This window comes from Mya arenaria, chromosome 16 (assembly GCF_026914265.1).
Source record: "Mya arenaria isolate MELC-2E11 chromosome 16, ASM2691426v1".
Lineage (NCBI taxonomy): Eukaryota > Metazoa > Mollusca > Bivalvia > Myida > Myidae > Mya > Mya arenaria.
In genome coordinates, this window is record NC_069137.1 from 42,766,992 (window position 1) to 42,784,369 (window position 17,378).

The 17,378-nt window shown below is 33.8% G+C and overlaps 2 protein-coding genes across 2 annotated transcripts; both read right to left on the reverse strand.

Annotated features, from left to right (window-relative positions):
- Nucleotides 1-3,786: 3,786 nt before the first annotated feature.
- On the reverse strand, nt 3,787-8,886 carry LOC128222589 (ficolin-3-like). The gene is made up of 6 exons (XM_052931677.1): nt 8,738-8,886; nt 8,530-8,565; nt 6,999-7,126; nt 6,630-6,726; nt 5,143-5,307; nt 3,787-4,104 (listed from the first exon to the last, which is right to left on the reverse strand). Exons 3-6 carry the CDS (start codon nt 7,068-7,070, stop codon nt 3,872-3,874), a joined length of 567 nt encoding a protein of 188 aa, XP_052787637.1. The 5' UTR covers nt 7,071-7,126; nt 8,530-8,565; nt 8,738-8,886; the 3' UTR covers nt 3,787-3,871.
- Nucleotides 8,887-14,477: 5,591 nt separating this feature from the next.
- LOC128221669 (ficolin-2-like) lies at nt 14,478-15,480 on the reverse strand. Its single transcript, XM_052930270.1, has 3 exons — nt 15,356-15,480; nt 15,011-15,107; nt 14,478-14,653 (listed from the first exon to the last, which is right to left on the reverse strand). Exons 1-3 carry the CDS (start codon nt 15,425-15,427, stop codon nt 14,478-14,480), a joined length of 345 nt encoding a protein of 114 aa, XP_052786230.1. The 5' UTR covers nt 15,428-15,480.
- Nucleotides 15,481-17,378: the final 1,898 nt, after the last annotated feature.

Here is a 17,378-nt window from a genome sequence, read left to right on the forward strand (position 1 = left end):
AAAATATAAGTATACCGATGACTACCTAATGGCTGGTAATATTTGTTACGATCCCCTTTCACTTGAAACAATTTCAAAACTGTTTGTCACAATTGCTTTTGTTTGGTATCTTCCTGATTAAAATGTTTCTTAAAGGCGTTATGTTTAAGTGTCTAGTTGTAAGTTGATCCTCGAGACTATTATTTTTATTTTTCAAAACATTAGATGAAAATTATACATTAAGTATGAGCAAACTATCACAAAATGTTTAACAGATTTAAATCATGTTGGTATTGAAAGATAAGGTATTGGATGTTCAGAACTGTATCGGCAAAGAGAGTTTTTATTTCTGTTGTAAGTGAGATTATTGTCATTCACCACAGAAATGAAATAAATTATCGTTGAATGCTGCACGTTGTTCAGTATTCGCGGATAGATTCTGTGTTTAAGTAGATTTGTTGGCCGATTGTCTTTCCGATAGTCATGGAGAGTGATGGAACTTTCTTGGCGAGTGATTGTTGAGGTCGGTTGTTTTTGGGCTATTGATACGATTCTGAAGCATAAACTTTGCGTTTCCTCTGACATTTCATAAAACAAAAGTTCGTTTTCGCGGTCACATGACCAACTGACTGTAAATACACATCACGTGGTCAACTATCCACGTAGTTGATTTAAGTTTACACGGCACCTTGTTATTGTACGCAATTGACAGAATAAAAGAAGGCCCGATATGGTAAAGGTTAAGGATGCGCGTAATTGCTTTTCGGACAAAAAAACGCATTCTTACCAAAAGCTACACATTCCTCCTCCATTTTATACTTGTTTGATAGAAAGTAAAAGATTTATATCAATATGTAACATATCAGGTCAAAGTCTTAATAATAATGAATTTGTTTTCTCGAAAGTAGATCCTTCAAAACTACATGATTTTTGTATGAAACATTCAAGAGTTAACATATAATTCCCTGTTTGACTTCGAACACTATAAAGTGCAGCACTTCAAACTCCTTCAAGCGTCGTAGAGCATTTAAACATTTTAAATTGTTTTTACTTGTTATGAATCAGACGTTTATCAAAGAAGAAAATAATAATGATGTATACAGATGGTTGTACTCGCAGCAAAACTGAGTCATAAAATTTTAAATTCGTGTTAAAAATCTAAAAATGCTTACTTAACCAGGGGCGGTTCAAGAAATTGACACTAGAGGGAGCGTAACTTAGGGGCATCACCATTTGACTTTCACGACTCAGAACTGAAGTTTGAATAGTTGTCCATGTTTGCAGGGGCGTTTTGAGTACTCCATAAAGATAAAATTAACAATTTCGAGTCCGAAACTGAGCATTTGAGAGTATTGTTTTTATCCGATATTGGCATAAAAAGCAAACTTGGACGAGTTGAGGGTGCGCGCTCAATCCCCCCCAATCCAATTTTAATAAAACGTACAATTACTTTGTACATTTTAAATAAGAAATAACGCCAACAACTCAAATTCAACAAGAATACATCTTGTCTACAGTTAATGCGTGTAATGTTTTCACGGATTATAGTTTGTCTATCTAACATGTGCAAGTCACGTGACTAGTACAGATACATATACCGACGTTATTTTTATTCAACGAGGTTTTACGTTGTAGACAACCCAAGTACATTTTGAATTGGAAACATATGAGAACACTGCAAAAGAAACGTCCTTCGTAAGCGATGTGATACATCTGTATGTAAGATTAAATGCGATGTACACAGCGATATATATTTTATGTAAGTTTTTGACAAATTTCTTTTTTGTTGCAACTGTATCATCGGATGTCTAGTCCCTATAAGGGTACAAACTAAAAAAGCACAAATAATAACTACCAGCCAATTGTATAACCCTCGATTATTTCTCCAAAATTTGCTAATTTGCAAATAAAAACAATATGATTGGTATAACAAAAATTAGTACATAAATATTGACTAACACATTCAAATTTAAGTCACTTTTTACCAAACTTATTCATTTATGTTTGACTCTCACTTTGTGTATCCAAATGTTCGATATCTATATCTCCAGAAACTGGGTTGCTATTTGAACCCTAAAATGTTTTATTACATAATAATGTGCTTGAGGATCGTCAATGAATAAAAACGGTGCAGGATTACATGGGCCCGTATAGACTAACGTCTTGAATCTGAGTATTAGACTCGGACAAGAGCTTTCCTATATATAGATTTAGAGAGGGCGTGCCCGACGCGCACCCCCATAGAAGCGTCCAAGTTTACTTTTTAGTTTAATATGAGAGAAAAATGATAAAACATGCTCAAAATGCACCATATTTGACTGCAAATTGTTACAGTGGTCTTTAGGCAATAACCCCAAACCCATATGCAAATAGTTTATGCCTTATATGTTCGGATCCTAGGGAGGGGCGCATGTTGCGCCCCTAAGTTACACCCCTCTCGCTTCATTTCCAAGGCCGTCACTGTGCATGATTTTAGACCGGATTAATTTTAACATATAAAATCAGATTCAACAGTCTTTACCGCTATAATAACATTTTAGATTAAAATGCAGAGGCTCAAACTCTGTTTCAATACGTAGGTGGATACGGGCACAGGTCAATACATTTTGTTGTGGCATTACTATACAACAATATATAAAACATAACTGATATTCAGGGTAAACATTTACTTTGATTTCCGCATTAGTATTCAGGCTAAAGTCAGTGATTATTTTAACATCTAACTTTAATCGAACCTACTCGTCTGTCTTTTTGTAACTTCCAGATTGAAAGACTCTTAAGAAAGTTACCAATTTTATCCGAGTGTCACTGTTTTAAATGTTGTTCTACACATTTATGTTCTTCTTATTCGAAAGATAATTGCTTATACTTTAAGCAAATCACTGAACAAAAAAGTAGTATATAAATAATTTATTAAAAGATTAAAATGTGTTTCACTTTGCACAATACATTGTCTCCGTACGGAAATCGCATGATTTCATGCAACCGTACTATTGAGTGCAGATATTAAATTTGTAGGATATGCGCAAAATACAATATTTTTACATTAAAAGACAGACGTTTACTTTCGTTTACTTTATGATGTTACGAAAAGTTGCCAACAGGAACGATCTATTTTTTTCTAGATCGCATTGTTAAAATAATATGTTTTATTTCTTTCTATTCTACGTTACCTAGTTGTTTGTTTCCTGTTAGGAGACACGGATTGCTGTTTAAAAAATACACGAAATATATCATTTTTTTGAACACATTGACCAAATGTCTGCTCGTTATGCAATAAGACACATCTCTGGGAATCATTATAAACTTAATAATAATATGAATAACGCGTCTACTTCCTACAAATATCTAACATTTTAATTTTTAATTTTGCTACTTCTACTGATGAACCTGAAAACCGTCCATATACATCCGAGGTTGTTTCTGATGGTAAGTGGCCTAGGAGACTTTGTCATAAGTCGGATATTATCCCAGATATTGAGCCAGAAAAAAAGTTTAGGTATTTCCTGAAACAATATGCCCTTGTACATCATGTCTGATCGCTATTGCTGATATAATGTTCGAGACATGATCATTATTCGATGACAAAATCAACATATAAGTGTCTGCGTTCGCTTTACATCGCTCTTGTTCAGAACTGAACATACCATAATGTACCTTACGATCTTCAGTTCTAAAGTTTTCGTTTCATTAATGATAAAAAATCACTGAAAAACCCAGGACTTTTTTGCTGCTATCAACTATAGCCATGTCATTTCATATTCAATATTAATCATAAACTACTTGTACAAAGAAAAAAGCCAAAACAACAGCGCATAGTTTATTAAACATATGGTTATACACGTGCGAACCATGTTTGTTTGTTTGTATTAGTTTCTCAGGAATGGGAGTCTTATCTAAACATTATTTTACTTTCTTTTAAGCTTATGCTATAAGCAAGTGAACTATATTCCATCGCAGTGTTATTGGAAGTCCCGGGAACGAAGTAGTGTCCATTCAAGTTAGCAGTATAGCAGTTATAGTACCACCATCCACCGTGGGAGACGACAGCGCAGTGGTTGCCTCGAAGTTGATCGTAGGTGGTAAACGGGTGGCCGGAGTGGTATGCTAGTAGGTTTTGGTGCACTATAAACAAGTTAATTTCAATATTACATTAAACAAGCTTGACAAATTCAAACACTTTTCATATGTGAAAACATTAATATATCCTTATTAAATTATTTCAACATCTGATCATCTTTACTTTAAACTAAATTATTAAAGCTCTATCGACTTGTGCGATAATCTGACAACTTATATAAAAACACTGTCAATTTGTGTTCTTGGTAGTAAAAATAAACCTATAGTATGGGAGGCAGATACCTATACCACTAGACTGCCTGGACAGGAAGTGTGGTTGGATTCTGATGACCCCAGATTATTTAGTTATTTTGTTTTATTAACATGACATCTGCATTGTTTAAAAAATACTCTCTTACATATCATTTATATCATATTTGATTTAATAGCACATAAATCAATTTTATAGTTTTTTCATCTCCCTATATAATTAAATGTTTTCAATGCAATTTTGAGGCAAAATGTATTTTTGTAATCACAACTGACAAATGAAATATGTATTTATTTTTTTAAGCAATAAATAGCAACATGTTATATTAAGAATAACACTTTCAGAGCATTTTACATTTAAAATAACGACAATTTCCATAAATATGATGATTGCTAAATGACCTTACCAAGAGTTAACACATATATTCTATCAGTTTTGAAAAAAAGTCAACATTCGAAATCGAGGATGGATTTACAGTAAAGATGACATTTCAAGCAAATATTTTAATTGCTATAATTCGTCCAAAGTGTTGTCCAAAAAGATGTCAGATGGTAAGGTTTGACTGAGTGAGTTTTAAATGAAAATCAAATGTATTATCATCATATGCTATAATGGGCATTAAAGTTCAAATTAAACCCCCCCCCCCCAAACAATCTAGATGAAAACCAATTGAATTTACAAATTAATTGTATTCAGAAGCTAAACATCTGAAATGATTGTTTCAAATTTCTAAATCTTTACAGTTCTATTTTTCCAAGCTGTAGGTATAAGTCTTTTAAGTTTCAATTCAGGATAATTATTAAAACGTAATATATCAGAGAAAAAAATCATACAGTGTAACGAGTCGATTGATTTGCCAAGATGTAACGTATAGTCTAAACCAGGTCCAACGCTAAATCCCTCGTACACGTCATATATCCTCGATCCATCTGGAGCTTGCAGGTCTACACGTAACGTGTTGTTCCGCCGTGATGTCATTTCACTCAGATACCGCAAACCTTTAATGAAAGTGATGTAGCAGTGTAAACGTACATAATACATTCTTTTATTGTTTGTCAAAAGGCTAAAGTGCCAGTAAAATAGGTTAAAATGTAGGAGTATGACTGCAGTTACTTGAATTGGCTCATGATTTTCCATGCATGGATCGATACAACATTTACTGTACATGATGCTCATGCATGGCAGGGATAAGCACTCTTACTCCCAGGTAAGATTTATCACAATTAAAACAATCGTTTTAATATACCAAAAAGGATGAATATATTTAGAAAACAATGGTTCTTATGAAGGATACCAAGATTAATTTGAAAAAAAATGTGCAAAGAACATGGTATTTCTACCTTATGAGACTATAGTAGATCATCGTAAATCTTTAAGCATTCACCAATCATTACATATTTTTGCGTTTTAGCCTTTAAATTCACGGTTACAATGTTGTTACTAGAAATCAATATTTTCCCTAAATGCATTATTTAGTAAGAAGTTAAAGGTGTGTCACTCAAAATTTATGTTTGTTATACATGTGTATGCATTGATTTTGAATAAGAGTGTCACTTTAATAGACTCCGTCCATAAGTTTCCATACATTTCTGGAATCATATTTACTAGATACGGCCTGTACGTTTCAATACATTGCTGGAAACAACATTGAATGAACTTGGCCCTACATAGTAGGAATCAGCAGTTACTATACTCGGCCTGTTTCCATGCACGACTCAAATCTGTACTTTTTAGACTTATCACTCAGGTTTTCATTCATGGCTCGAACCATTGCAATTCTAAAATGAAAACTTCAGGGACAAGCCCAGTAGTCAAAATGCAAAAGAATACGCAACAATAAGACATCACACTCATCACAAAGCTTTACCGATAAACGATCGGATTACCGCCTTGGGACGGCAATTGAAACAATTCCGATGACGTTATAACATTGGCTGCTTAAAACATGTTTATACAAGAAAAAGTTTTATAGTTATAAATTGACAGCAGTAACTGGACTTGGACCTCAGGTTTTATTGCATGGCTCGGGTCATTATGAGATTAACTTTATAACAGTTACTTAAAAGGAACATATGCATACAAGGCATATACCAAGAATCAACAAAGGCCATGTTAACTATAGCAAAAAGGAACAAGAACGGTAGGTCACATGCAAACCCCTATGTATTAGATAACATTGACATCAACTATTCAACCAAACTAAACAAACAAATGTTTCAACTATGTAACAAGCACATATACAATTAAAAATCAACGTAATACACAACTAAAAACCTCTGCCAAATTAAGGAAGCTTTCCGAGTACTCAAAACACCTCTACCTAGCCAAAACTCTCCATGGAGCGATCCAAATCCGTTATCGTAGCTGTTAAAATTCTGGTAGAAGTCTACACTTCCATTGACCCTGTGTTGCAACACCTGAAAAATACATGCTCGCCTTTATCTTCCTTTTCGTTGACTGTATTTTTATATTCGTACGTAGCCTCTTAAGTACATACATGTATAACAGTTATATTTATCCCAGTGATAGCATTCAGTTATGTATGCGTTTATGGAATTGTGATCTTAACTCATTGTTTCAATGATTAAAATACAGGTAGCAGTCAATGGATTAAGTAACATGATATTAATGTTGGAGGTAATACTTAACGATGAACAAAACTGTTATGAAACGGATTCAGTATCCTTACAGTCCAGCCACCACCGTCAGTTTCCATATCACAGAAAACGTCCACTTCTGTGTGTGTCTGCCATGTGACCATCGAATAAACGCCAGACGGCCAAGAACGACCACTCTTCAGCAGGTCCGAGCAATCAGCTGTAAGGTCAAATATATGTTATAGACAACAATTATTTATTTTTTGTCTTGGAATGAGTCAATTTTTGCGCAAATGTCCAAACACAAGTGAAACAAGAGCGCTGTCAAAATACCAGAACGCAGTTTTCATATTTACGTTCGAAAATTGATTGTTGTGGCTAAAAGCGTTACAAACGCTTTATGATAAAGGAATTTTAGGCAGTTTTCAAAGCAATTAAAATATGTTCTTTTGTGAATCCTCTTATATATGACTGAATTGAAAACATTGATATCAAAATCAGCTGATTCCGAGACAAATAAATAAAAAAGACAATCTATGAGAGAGCAGCTAAAAAGTCTTAGATCCATGTTATATGCAGTAAGTACATTTATAAAATACTCGAAGTATTAACAAATATGTTGTTGTTTTCTAGTACTCGTAATGAAAATACCCCCAGCCCCAGATAATTTTGTTGTTTATTTATCAATTCCTCAGTTTAAATCAGGAGTATTTATTTAATTAAACGAGGAAGATAAATATCAATTGCATTAATATATTAAATAAAAAACATATGCAATAAAATCCAAAAGGTAGAAGAGGGTGTTTTAACTGGAAACAAGGTGGATCATCTTATATATGTATAAAGGGCTTGATGTATTCTGCAGCTCTTGAAACAAATTGAGCAGTGATGAAAAAAAAAACTTAACCGGAATTAAACCTTCGTTTTTTTTTCGAGTTTCATACGCAAACTGGGAAGAATATAAAGAGAAACCTAGAACCAAACCGGAAAAAACCCATTGAATTTATTTATAGAACAACAGTCTCTTTTCGATCATGATTATGGGAAAACCTCAGTTATTATAATGTATATCTTGTTTCGTCGATGTCTGTCTTTACCACTTAGAGACTGTCTATTTATATGTAACAATATATAATGTCATCGTCAACAGCTATGTTTAAATTTACTTTTATATTAACACAACTTCTGCAGGTTTTGAAATAGGACAATAGTAAATGAGAAAAGTTGTCCTGGCTGAGCCTTTGCAATGAAGCTTAATCAACGAGCAAATGTACACGAACTATGGTAATTGCAGTCCAACAACAAGTTAATATGTTATAGCAATATTTATATACAGTTCACAAATAGAAACTATAAATAACACGAAAGAAATCAACCATGAAAAAAAAACTCGCTACATTTTATGTAAAGTTTACATCGATGTTGATATCTGCGTACACTAGCGAATGATGGCTATGTATGGTTATTTACATGTTAAGATGTTACGAACAGTGAGTAGATCTAGGACTCGAAATACTTATCAAATTTAGTTTTAGCTCACAAGTAAAGATGCACTTTCAGATTGCAGCCATACAACCATCGTGAAATACTGGTATGCCAAAGGTTATTTCAAAATGCAATTACCTGTCGTGGCAGCTGGCGTCGAGGGGGGAACGGTTGCTGAAAGATAATATTGTAATAACAGCAATTTGTTCTATTTTATTCCAAAGAATTTCTATACTAGTTCTGCTTGTCTGCGCTATTGTCAAGAAAGAGTTATTCATCCACTATGTTTCCATTTTTAAAAAAAATTGTGAAAACAATTTGTTGAAAAACCGTTTAAATGACTCACGGCATTTGTTGCACGTAACGGGACAAGTGAACTCTGCCAGGAGTTGGTCATTACAGAGATGTGGATTTCTCTCGCAGCCTGCCACATCCAGGTCTTTGCATGGCCCGGAAGCTGTAGCCACGTGTAGGCAAACGGCACAAAATAGTAAAAATGCTGAAAAGAGCGCATTTTTAAATCAGGCAGCATTTGTAACTTAACAAATGTATACGTTATTAAGGCTTGTATAGCGGCCGAGGAGTGCTCTGCACGTACGAACAAATATTAAGGTTACAGAAGCATTTTTCTTTATAACATATTTTGATTTGTTTTCTGTTTACACAGCAAATTAAATTAATCAACATCGTTATATCGTTAATTGAAAAAAATATATTGTGTTTTGGAAGTAGAGCAAGATTGTGAATCTACATGTATATTTCTATTCGCTATTTGACTGAAAATTTTGTCGATACCAAACATCATATTCATCAATAGTAACTACTGGGGTATTGTACGTGAACATCGACATGTTTAAGAAATCTACAATTAAAATTTACCTTCCATAAGGCTCATAACTTTCGCAAGGAGAGTATATTATCGGGCGACGATCAATCCTTCTCTGGCGTTTGTCCTTAATATGATGGCTTTGTATTATCTCTCAATGTGACCTACTGTCGATGACACTGCTAGATAAGGCCATGGACTATTGGTGTTTAGAGGCAGGTTCCAAATTCAACATTTCCAACACGGCTGTTGAAAAACAAGCAAATGCCGAACATTTAAATAATATATGGTTATTATTTTAGATAGAACGTGACAGGAACATGGTCAAACATGGTAAACCCAAATATAGACCTAAACCGTTTAAGGTTCCAAAAAAATCTCAAAGTAATTCGTTAAAATGACACTTTATAAAATACTTTTATATTTGTTTCATTATGAAATAACCTTAATTAATCCAGCTTTTTTCATGGTTTTGAAAACCAAAATCACTACTGCTATTGACCGTAAACATTGAAAAAAAATGACATGCTCTTATCTTACTTTTTCAATCAGGACTTCGTGATAATAATGTCCAAACGTCGAAATATATAAAACGGTTCTGAACGTTATGTTGCACTAAATATAATTAATGACACAGTTTATACAAAGAGAAAATTTGACGATTTTGAATGCGTTTAACCTGAGCTTTGAACTGAAAACATATTAACTTGACACCATCAGTATAAATCTATCAATTTAGTACACACTAATAAAGAAAGTACTCAATATACTGTAACGATGATCACATATTTTATTTTCATTGTCATCAGTTTAGGTTAAAAGGTGATGGTTTTATTTATTGATAAGATAGTGTTCTAAGCACGCATTGCTAAGTCTGAATAAGTATTTAATGTGTTAATCTTATTGAAATAATATTGTTGTCGGCTTTAATTGGCAAGTACTAAGGAAACACATTCATCTTAAAAAAAACATCGATATTTTTTATTTATTTCTTCTATCGGATTAAAATAGTTTCCGCTAAAGTATCGTTCTGATTTTAATCACCTTTTATGTCTTTATTACCGTTCGTCTATCTATTTTGATGAGTCATTCTAATGCCAATAAATAATTAAAATTGGGTTCATAATTTTTCCACGAGTACGAAAAAAGAAATATGTTTTTACTAACAACACGAACATGTAAGCCTATGAACATAACACATATTTACATCATTAACACAAGTATACCGTTAAAATGAAATGAATAAATCATTGCAATAAGTCTAACATTAAATTCTATTAACAGGCCTTGCTATGCAGTATTTTGTCGTCTCGTACCATCTTAATCGGGTGTCTAGTTATGTTGAAAGTTAAATGTTTGAAAAACACCTACACCGCGCCACTACCACCGACCACGTGACGATACAATCGAGTTAATCAAATAACAAAAGCAGGCTTGGTACGAAACCACTACGAAGACAGTCACTTCAATTAAATAAGGCCTGATAAGCTGTTACCGGCCCTTAAAATTAGTTTCCATCACTTGAATCAGCAGCTACTATAGTTGGTCCTCAAATTTCTATGCAAGGATTGACTCAGCAGTTATTTCAGTTGGTCTATAAATGTCCATGCAAGACTGGAATCAGCAGTTTTTAGACTTGGCTCAGTTTACGGACTTTGCTGTAAAATTCCTATGCATGGTTCGAATCAGCAGTTACCGAAGTTTAAAAAAACAACAAATAAATTCAATAAGAAGTTATCGGACTTGGCCCTCAAATTGGTTTCCCATTACTCGAACCAGCAACTTCTAGAGTTGGCTCTCAAGTATAATTGCATGGCTTTAACCAGCAGGTACAGCACTTTGCCCTCAAATTAGTTTACCATTACTCGAATCAGCAGCTGATACAGTTGGCCCTCATATTCAAATACATGGCTTGACTTCGAAGGTACTAGACATGTTCCCAATTATCCAGGAATGGCTCCAATTTGTTCAATTTGAAGATTGTTTTTTTCTTCAAAGGAACAGATGCATACAGTGGCCATTAATTTAACCAAAAAAAGCATGTCAACGATATTGTCAGGCACCAGGAACGGAGACAAAATGCATTACCCTAAGCAGGCTTCATACTTTCAAAAGAAACACATCCATCTTAAGTAATGAAAACAATGCTTGGAACACTATATGCCAAGGCAAGCCGTGCATAAACATCAGCAAACTAGACGAAGAATAATCAATATGCACATGTATAGCCAAAGCTTGTAACGGTCGAAATGCATACTATAAGCTGTTAACTTTCTGTTAAAGTCCACACTTTCAATGACCCTGTGTTGAAACAGATTCAAATTGCATTATTATCTTAACCTTTCTTTTCATCGACTCTACTGGCAATTGTAGTTATGCAGCCCCTCCATCTCACAAAGTGCAGTTCAATGAAGGGATTCACTAATGGCTCAAGAACACAGTTATCTGCCCCCAGTTGGATCAGATGCGGATGTTAATACAGAAAAAATAGTGCTTGTGTTCAAGTATCAATATCTTATTAAAGTTGAATGAAAGAGAAGAAACGGATGGTCTTTTTGCAAAGGACTTAACATAATTCGATATTTGCATTGCAAAAAATGAAAGTTTTCAGTGTAAAAAATGGAAAAATCATTGCCTGTATAACTGTGTAAATTGGTTGATTGTATTTTATTCCATCTTGACCTCAGGTTCATGTATTTCTACTCAACTGTGTGATACACCGCATTTGTCAACCTTATGTTTTATTGTCTTGGATTGTTCTTTAGCTTGTTTAATCGGGACTGTCTAAAGTGAAAAGCCAGGTTAATGTCTATATGAACGATATAGGAAAAAGGCCGTGGTTTTAGGCCTGAGATGGATTCGTTAATTGAAATGTAGCCTAAATAAATCGGTTAAAAAGTGCATGCTTTCATGGAGATAGATCCTTATACAATGCCTTAACATATCATCCAGTTGTTAGGGATAAAGATGATATAGCGACGGTTTAGATATGTCGGCTAGATAGAGTCAACTAGGCCTTAAAGAACCACTTTTCTAAAGGTCATTGAAAAAAAATCGTTTTTTAAAATGTTTGTTCAGCAAGTTTGTTAATGATGGTTTAGACGTGGACGCAACTCTAATGTTAACCTGTATAACTTTACCTTAGATTAAGAAAATATCGCACAGCCGCTGTTAGCAGTTTGCAGTATATTTGCTGCAATGGTCACTACCCATTGCCAGTGTTTTTATTCGTCGATGCGAAAAGGGGCACCGACTTATTTGTTACTTTTTTAACATTTATATTTTTTTAAAGGGTTTACTAAACCTGTGTTCGTTATATAACTCCTTTTTGGAGGCATACATCTAAGTGCCAGGTGTTAGTGCTGTACCTCTCAGCCTTTCTGAATGTTTCTATTGTTTTAGGCAGATTTTATAAGGGACAAGATTCTGCAGGAGAGCTACAGGGTGCTTAAGGTAAAGGGGGCGTTATATTTGGCTGAGAAAAACTAAACAGATATTATGAATTGGACAGAAAATCTGAGACACTCGGTTTAATTGAAGCGGTTTAAGGGTTTACTACCAAATATGTAAAGTACTTTTTTATTTGTAATCATACGATATGTTTTCATCAAAATTAGTTCTTGATTATCTTACGCACTAAATTCAATGATGTCAAAATGATACTTATGCTGGAAATCCTGAAACATCTTTGTCTTAAGGCGCATGAATAATTAACAACATGCACAACAAAAACAATCAAAGTTAAATTTATTAAACACTTTTATAATTTACATGAAAACTGAGTTGTTGTATTTTAAGTTTTACCGAAGTGGCAGTCTTATTTAAACATCATCTTACTTTCTTTTAGACTTAACAAAATTTCATATGAATTATATATCATTCCAGTGCCATACTTAGTTCCGGGAACAAAGTACTGTCCATTCAAGTTAGCTTTGTAGCAGCTATTATACCACCAAGCACCGTGGTAAGCACTAGCACAATTGGATGAAATCACATTGTCCATATCATGGTCGTAAGTCGTAAATGCCATGCCGTCGTGGTATGGCGATAGTAGGTATGACGGGCCCACTGTAAAGAAGTAATTCAACTTTATTGTAATATTTATACGCTTGATAATAAGTTTTTATATATTCCAATCAAAATCCACTGTTGTAAATCTTCGAATATTGTATATCTTCTTTCGATTCATGTTTTAAGTATGCTGTCTATAAAGTCTTTGGCATACGTTTTTGATAAAGTCAAATCAATATTGACAGAAGCTAGAGTGTGTCTTAAATGGAGAGTATTAGTATGTTTAATGAATTGATCTTTTTTGATGTTTTACTGCAATAGGCGAGTTAATCCTTTTGATACAAAAGAATAACGAAAAGAAAAGGTCAAGCCTCTCAATTGTTCCCATACTTTTACTTCATGACTGCAAGAGTCAATAAAACAACAAACAAGCGGAAGTTCGTTTTCTTTTGAAACCGGTTACATCTTTTAATATGTTTTTTCCCCTTTTTTCTTTCCATATGTGTATATTTCCTTGACATTACAGGTCTATAGTTGATTATACTGAATAACCAGCGTTTTTCATCACTTCCCTCTTTATCTTTAAATAATTTTCGAATATATCATGTATATTGGATCTCGTAACCGACAACTGATATACAAAAAGAGCATAAACTTTTCAGATTTTTAAGCAAACTATTACTTGATTGCAATAAAGAGAAATAATAATTGAAGACTGTTTTATATCGAAACGAATTAAATCGTTCATTTAAAAGACTTGGGCGTTTGAAAGCATGTATATTATCAATTTTTAAGAAATTTAGTTCTTATTTTGTGTTTTTGTTATTTCGCCAATCAAACCTGAAGCGGGATATCCATCATTTAAAACATAAGTGAAACGTAGAGAAATGATTAATAACCCTCAAACATTTCGCCAGAGCAAAATCAAATTAAACACACTTGAGCGCATTTTAGTGGCATTTCAATGGAAAACAAATATGTTATCATCATAATCTTATGATCTACTGCATTTAAAGCTCACTTTAACATGCACTGTTTTTAATGTCTAAGTGAGTGTTTAAGTTCTATAGAAATCGTAGTAAACACTGCACTCGAGATAGATATATAACGCAATATACGTTGATGGAACTGACGACTTCATCACCTATAAAACAATACCCGAAATTTAAGAAATGTTTAGAGCTTAATAATTCAAAACCGTAGGAGTAACCGGCCAAGGAATTGCAATGCAACATATTTCACCAAAGAATTAACTCATACAGTGTAATGAATCGGTTCTGTTGCCCAAATGTAGTGTATAGTTTGAACCCGGTCCAACACTGAATCCCTCGTACACGTCATACATCTTCGTTGCGTTGGAAGTTTGCAGGTCGATACGTAACCTGTTGGTTCTCCGAGACGTCATTTCATTCATATACCTTAAACCTTAAGGGTAACATGAAGTTGTGATATTAAAAAGAACACAAAAACAACAACAATATCATTTGTAAAGAGTCTTAACATTTTCTATGTGTGCAAGCAAACTATAGTAGGATAATAGAACTGGTATTGACCCTCATTTTTATGTTAAGCACCAACAACTAGTTTGCACCAACAAAGGATTTGTCTATTTGAACTACAGAAAACATGCAATACACTGTGCATGATAAAACATAGGCACACACAATATTGAATTCAACGAAACAAAAAAATAATTCAAACAGGTTAACATAGCAATCAGCATAAAATATCAAATTCACAAAAAGACTAGTATTTCTGTCAGAGTATTTAAAATAACTATACCTAGCCAAAAGTTTCCATGGAGCGATCCAAATCCGTTCTCATAGCTGCTAAAATTCTTGTAAAAGTCCACACTATCATCGATTCGGTGTTGGAACACCTTGAAAACACAATCATCTGTATGTTTGTTTAGTCAAAGAACCTTTAAATGTTGTATTCTAGTTTTACTATTGATACAATTAAACTCGCGTTCGTGGAATTACGGACTTAGCCCACTGTCTTAACATTACATCTAATTTATAAGTGATACACTTGGCATTCAATGGATTAGGCGACTGATTAGTAATAGCTCCATGGAGCATTACCACACTTTTTAAAAATAGCAGTATTAATTATAATAATCCTTACTGTCCATCCACCACCGTCAGTGTCCATGTCACAGAAAACGTCCACCTGCGTGTGCGTCTGCCAGGTGTCCATTGTGTAAACGCCAGACGGCCAAGAACGATCACTCGTTAGTAGATCTGAACAATCTTTAACTGTGAGTTTAAAAACATGTTCTATTTAATGTTGGTCAAATTTGACAACCCATCAATTTTGTTTTTGTCCATCCCTCTGTCTATTCGGTATTCATTGCAGGTACGAAACACCAAACCCGCTCTAAACGGTAAAACACCCGACTGCCAGCGTCTTGGAGACTTGTACTTTCAATTTCTCGGTATCTCGTTTTACTAAATTTGAAATTATTTCTTTATAAGTGTATCATTGAACACTAGAAGTGTAAATTATAATATAGTTTATACAGGCCTAACTTTAAGCCATACAAACAAGATACGGTATAACATGAGTCACTATTTAAATGATAAATTTCGCCTTATCGACCGTAACTGTAATATTAAGAAACTACATTGCCATAATTTATCTAAGTGCTGTCGTCAAATTAAAGGTTGTTCGTTATGTGTTGTGTTAATGTTAAATAAATGTAAGGAATGAAAGAGTGTGCCTCAGCACGATTTACTTTATTTTTTAAATTCCAGTCGCATGCTTTTAGTTGGTGCATTTATTGTGACTTGTCTCAAAACAAACGTGTGAGAGATTAACGATTTTATCATATGCTCATTATTTATATATCACACAATCACGTTGTCTATATACAATTCTGCTTATGTCACGTCATTACAATTATTGCACGGTGCAATATTATGTTATTGAACAAAATAGTCCGTCAGACGTTTCTTTTATTGTCATAAAAAACATTTTATTCCATCCAAACAAACATAATGTTACTTTTTTGTCCGTGACTACTGATGAATAAAATGTTATATACATTCAAACGTGTATATATTGTACACTAATATAACATTTATTAAGATGACACTTACTTATGCTACGAGTGCACAGATGATCGTTACACAAATTTCCCGGGCAACATTCATGGCAAGTCGTCTCTTCTGGTTGTTCGATAAAGCGACCAACGATCCCAGGCGAATGGCCCTGTGCTGAACACACCTGTAAAGTGCAACTTAACAAATTCAAGAAGCAGTCTAAAGGCACGTTACCAGAAATAAGGGTGGGTAGAGTGTCCTGTAGTAAAGCAGTGACTTTTGTCAAATAGATTTATACATGAAACGACGGAGTTTCATAAGCTCCAAAAATGTGAGAAGAATATTGCACTCAAATGTTTTAAATCAACAATGTTGTAATTTGTAATCAAACCTTTTTACTTTTTTGCGATTCCTATTCCTGTAAGTAGGGTGAAGGTAGCTTAAACCATTATAGAATACAAGATTATGCACATCAATACTTTTAGTTTGCAATATAGTATACTGGTATTAAGCAGTTCATGTAATTTTGTACTTTGTCATTGCTTTTGGGCTCCGTTGGGTCAAGGTCATTTATAATTTGACTGGAAAATATGTAAGTGATTAGAATGGTAGATAAACTAGGCTTATGTAAAGAGGTCCCCTGAGATTTAGGTACATGTTGGAAAAAATCAGCGCTTTATATTTTTTTAGAAAGATGTGTAGTAACATAATCAAACTTCGTACATTTCGAGCTTATATTGTAATTCTTGTGGTTGACATGGTAACGATAAAGTTTACTGCTTGTATTTAGTTTTCAGTAACTAAAATGTCATTTTTCCTATATGTAATAATTGAACCCTGGATTCGTCGTATTACGGCGTAGTTCTGATTCGATCAATCTCAAACTTGTACAGTTTTGGACCTTCATACAAATAGAACGAATGCTAAGTTTCATTATAATATATGTCATATGGCATTACAAAGACATGAGGTCAACGATACTTCATTACACCTACGACGTCCCTCTAGCCGACAACGACCAATAACGCAAAGATATAAGGGTTTCGATTAAAAATCGATTTTGATGAGATAGAGTTGTGAAGTACCGTTTAAATTGATAAACAGCT